General features: G+C 35.3%; 1 protein-coding gene across 1 annotated transcript in view; it reads right to left on the bottom strand.

Moving 5' to 3' along the window:
• Positions 1 to 5,000, bottom strand: part of LOC144963341 (uncharacterized) — a 90,649-nt gene that overhangs the window by 11,686 nt on the left and 73,963 nt on the right. Inside the window, exons 7-9 of the mRNA XM_078897286.1 lie at positions 3,773 to 3,859; positions 2,812 to 2,907; positions 572 to 830 (exon numbers count right to left, since the gene is read on the bottom strand). Of these exons, the coding sequence (XP_078753412.1) occupies positions 572 to 830; positions 2,812 to 2,907; positions 3,773 to 3,859 (442 nt within the window). The remainder of the gene's footprint in view (positions 1 to 571; positions 831 to 2,811; positions 2,908 to 3,772; positions 3,860 to 5,000) is intronic.

Below are 5,000 nucleotides of genomic sequence, written 5' to 3'. Positions count from 1 at the left end.
ATCAATCGTTATATAAAATAGCAATAAACGACTTATTGCGTGTTCAATTCTATACATTATCAAGGTGAGATATGACATCCATTGTACGAGATAAAACTTTTTACTTTGAAATATGAAAACCTTAAAAGTTAACTATGAATATCAATAGCACACAATTTCTGAATTTTTCTTCACCCTCATTGCCCTTCACAATGCATCAACTATTATTGTTAGTTGTTCGGAAAAAAATCATAATTTTACATCTGGAAGTTATTCAAAACGATGCAAAGCAGCTCGTAATATTGTGCCTGTTCTAAAACAAAATCCCAATCACTAGATTAGGAAAACTTTATTTATTTAATTTATTTGTTTATTAATTTTTTATTCATTCATTGATATGTTTTGTTTAATATGAAAATTTAATGTTATTACTGTTTTTCAGTGATCCTTTGTAAAGCGCTTTGAGCACGTTTAGTGGATATTGGGCTATATAAAAGCTGGAGTTGTTTCTTAATTCAAAAAGTGCAGAAACCAACAATTTCATGTATCTGATCATTTTAACGTTAAATTCACTTCACATTTTGCAACTCACGGTGGATCACAGTAGATAACTCTGAAGCCGGGACTGAGTCTGAGGATGAACGTGTCCAGTTCCAGCCTGAGCTCGGACACAGTCGGGGGTGGAAGCGCAAAGGCCATGGCCACTAATCCCATTGGTGGAGCCGCCTCGGCATTGCCGGGTCCAGCGCCCCCTGTCGAGCTTCCTGGTGGGTTGCTGCTGCCTTGGGTGACGCCGAAGATGGATTGAGACCGCAGGGTGCCCAGAATATGAAGGACCTGGTAGGGGTTTGGAATGTTATTGAATTGAATATATTATGCATTTCAACTAAATTTGATGAATTAAAGCCTGAATATTTATGCTGTTATAAAATGCATAACTAATAGTAATATATACAATATATAATAGGTTGGTCGCGATAGCTCAGTTGGTAGAGCACTCGCTTCATAAGCAAAGAGACCGAGATTGACCCTATGTGAAGTCGATATTTTTTTTTCTGATCCCCCATGTCCATCTAGCAGTGATTGGTGGGTCTGTTTGTTCTGGCAGAAATTACTTTGCGATAGACAAGTGTCCAATCCAAAGAGTAGCAAGCAATTGATATTTCACAAACATACATGAACTGTGTCCATACTATGGCATTGTAACAAGCCAAAACCTGCACATATATATATATAGAGAGAGTGATAAGCTGTACTCAACAATTGTGCATTATTATTATTTTCACTACTACTACTACTACTAGTAGTAGTACTACTACTACTATTACTTCTACAACTACTACTACTACTACTACTCCTACTACTACTACTACTACTACTACTACTACTACTACTACTACTACTACTACTACTAACTACTGTTACTACTACTACTAGTACTACTGCTACTACTACTACAAACTACTACTACTACTACTACTACTACTACTACTATTACTACTATTACTACTACAACTACTACTACTACCACCACCACTACTACTACTACTACTAATACTACTACTACTACTACACTACTACTACTACTACTACTACTACTACTACTACTACTACTACTACTACTACTACTACTACTACTACTACTACTACTACTACTACTACTAACAGTAGTAGTAGTAGTAGTAGTAGTAGTAGTAGTAGTAGTAGTAGTAGTAGTAGTAGTAGTAGTAGTATAGTATAGTAGTAGTAGTAGTAGTAGTAGTAGTAGTATAGTAGTAGTAGTAGTAGTAGTAGTAATAGTAGTAGTAAGTAGTATTAGTAGTAGTAGTAGTAGTAGTAAGTAGTAGTAGTAGTAGTATTAGTAGTTAGTAGTAGTAGTAGTAGTAGTAGTAGTAGTAGTAGTAGTAGTAGTAGTATAGTATAGTAGTAGTAGTAGAGTAAGTAGTAGTAGTAGTAGTAGTAGTAGTATAGTAGTAGTAGTAGTTAGTAGTAGTAGTAGTAGTATAGTAAGTAGTAAGTAGTATAGTAGTAGTAGTAGTAGTAGTAGTATAGTTAGTAGTAGTAGTAGTAGTAGTAGTAGTAGTAGTAGTAGTAGTAGTAGTAGTAGTAGTAGTAGTAGTAGTAGTAGTAGTAGTAGTAGTAGTAGTAGTAGTAGTAGTAGTAGTATAGTAGTAGTAGTAGTAGTTTTAGTAAGTAGTAGTAGTAGTAGTATAGTAGTAGTTAGTAGTATTAGTAGTAGTATAGTAGTAGTAGTAGTAGTAGTAGTAGTAGTAGTAGTAGTAGTAGTATAGTAGTATTAGTTAGTTAGTAGTGTAGTAGTAGTAGTAGTAAGTAGTAGTAGTAGTAGTAGTAGTAGTAGTAGTAGTATAGTAGTTAGTAGTAGTAGTAGTAGTAGTATAGTAGTAGTAGTAGTAGTAGTAGTAGTAGTAGTAGTAGTAGTAGTATAGTAGTAGTAGTAGTAGTTAGTAGTAGTAAGTAGTTAGTAGTAGTAGTAGTAGTAGTAGTAGTAGTAGTAGTAGTAGTAGTAGTAGTTAGTAGTAGTAGTAGTAGTAGTAGTAAGTAGTAGTAGTAGTATAGTAGTATAGTAGTAGTAGTAGTAGTAGTAGTAGTAGTAGTAGTAGTAGTAGTATAGTAGTAGTAGTAGTAGTAGTAGTAGTAGTAGTAGTAGTAGTAGTAGTATTAGTAGTAGTAGTATAGTAGTAGTAGTAGTAGTAGTAGTAGTAGTAGTATGTAGTAGTAGTAGTAGTAGTTAGTAGTATGTATAGTAGTATATTATTATGTATATTGCAGTATGGATTTACTACTTATCATATTCCTGATCGGTTTATTTGAACGAGTGAGTAGCGCCTCGTTTGGTCAGAGTAGACTTCATCCGGACACAGAAGGACTTGTGTGCACTCTTGTCCCATTGGTGAACCATGGAATAACCTAGGGTCATAAAGGTGGACAAAGAATGAACAAACACGCTAACAAACAAACAAAACAATACAAAATGCTGACCAAAATCCTCCCAAAACAATTGCTTGTTAACAGCAGATAATATGTTTAGTAAAATGCTCACAAAAGTTGCACACAAGATTAAACGTACCGACACACAAAATTATATGTAACTCTAAGGTTTATAGATAGTTCGAAGATGACGTCACTCGGGTCTTTGTTATTGTTTTTCGCCATCCGCGTTTATGAGTAATGCTCACTGAACTGTATTAACCCGACTATAAACGTTCATGGATACACACAGGTTTTTGTGTTGGTCCGTTATACTTCCGGATGGCAATGTTAGAGCTTCTTAGCCAAGCGCATACTATCTATAGAAGGTACAAAATTGACGTCACTCAGGCCTTTGTTATTGTTTTTAGCCAGCCATTACTATGAGTACTTTTCACTAAATTGTATTAATCCGACTATAAAGGTTTAAGCTTACACGTGTGTTGGTACGTTTTACCCGACTGGCGGATATTGTGAGTTTTCAAACTAAACGCATAGCGCGAATAGTCCGATTAATATATTGCTTTAATGAGATCTGGCAGTCTAAATGCAACAACAATGAGCTGAATGACGTCACTCTTCTATACGCTATGTTAACGGTCTAATAGTGTGACAGGTTGATTGTACTGATTATACTGAAATCTGAGAACTGATCATCTACATAACAGGTAAAATAAATATAATATATAAATAACTGAATTCCTCCATAAATAGCATTGGAGTGACGTCAAACAGATACTATAAATAGCTAGATATAGATATTGATTTTCGGACGAAACAAGCAAGCACACAGTTAAACGTTTACCTCTTTCTGAAGGAGTCTGTGACCTTTGACCTGGTGATGCAGCTTCCTCTGAACCTGAACTTGGAGGCGTGGTGGCTGGACCCGGAGCTGTATGTGCGACAAATAAAAAAAAAGGAGTGTTATAAATTGCTTTTACCTCAAGGACACTTTCTTAAAAACTCTGAGAGAAAAGACAGATGCAGTGAGCATAGCTACAAAAACTACTATAAAGAAACCAAGATAGAAATTGGTTTGGACATGTCGCGAGATTGGAAACTGATTTACCTAGAACTGCATTCCGCAAAGTTAAGTTCTTTGATTGTGGGGAATTAGCTGGAACCACGTAGAATGCAATGATGCATCCACTACCCCAAACGACCCCGACTCCAACACTACACCACACCCAGTTTGCATACATATACACACCTACAATCTTTAATGACTTGTTATGTAATGCTGATGTTAACAATATCAATGTATTATGCCTTTTTGATCTTTCAGCTGCCTTTGACACCATTGACCATGGCATTTAGTTAAGAAGACTAGGAAATACGTTCGGCATAAAAGGAATTGCCCTTAAAAGGCTTACATCATATTTACATGTCAATGGCAGACTGTCGTGGTGAATGGTGTTCAGTCAGAAGTAAACTTTGGAGTGCCACAGGCTCTGTTCTTGGCCCTGTCCTTTTTACTGTTTATATGCAGCCCCTTTCTAGTGTGATATCCAGATTCAATCTGAGTTATCATTTTTATCAGATGATACGCAAATATATGATTCAGCACCCCTTAGTAATTTACGGTTCTTAATACAACGAATTAAGAGCTGTTTTAATGAGATTAAATCTTGGATGTACCATAATAAGTTAAAATTAAATGATAGTAAAACTGAGATTTTAATGTGCGGAAGGCCGAGTATCATTAAACAGGCAAATAAATCACCTATTACTCTCGGAAATAGCACAATAGAATTTTCAAATAAAGCAAAAAAACCTTGGCGTCATCATTGATAAAGATCTCTCCATGACAAGCCATGTGAAAAACACCATACAATCAATATACATAGAAATGAAAAAAATAAGCAAAATTCGTAATTTAATACCGAAGTATATAGCAGAACTTTTAATTAATTCCCCAGTTTTATCTAAATTGGACTAATGTAACTCCCTTTGGGCGAATTTAGCAAAAGACAAAATTAGCAAACTTCAGGTTGCTCAAAATAACGCAGCCAGACACATTGTACGCAATCACA

This window comes from Berghia stephanieae, chromosome 1 (assembly GCF_034508935.2).
Source record: "Berghia stephanieae isolate SIO BIC M18660-M18661 chromosome 1, UCSD_Bste_1.3, whole genome shotgun sequence".
NCBI classification, from domain to species: Eukaryota; Metazoa; Mollusca; class Gastropoda; order Nudibranchia; family Aeolidiidae; genus Berghia; species Berghia stephanieae.
This window is presented reverse-complemented; position numbering and strand designations above follow the sequence as displayed.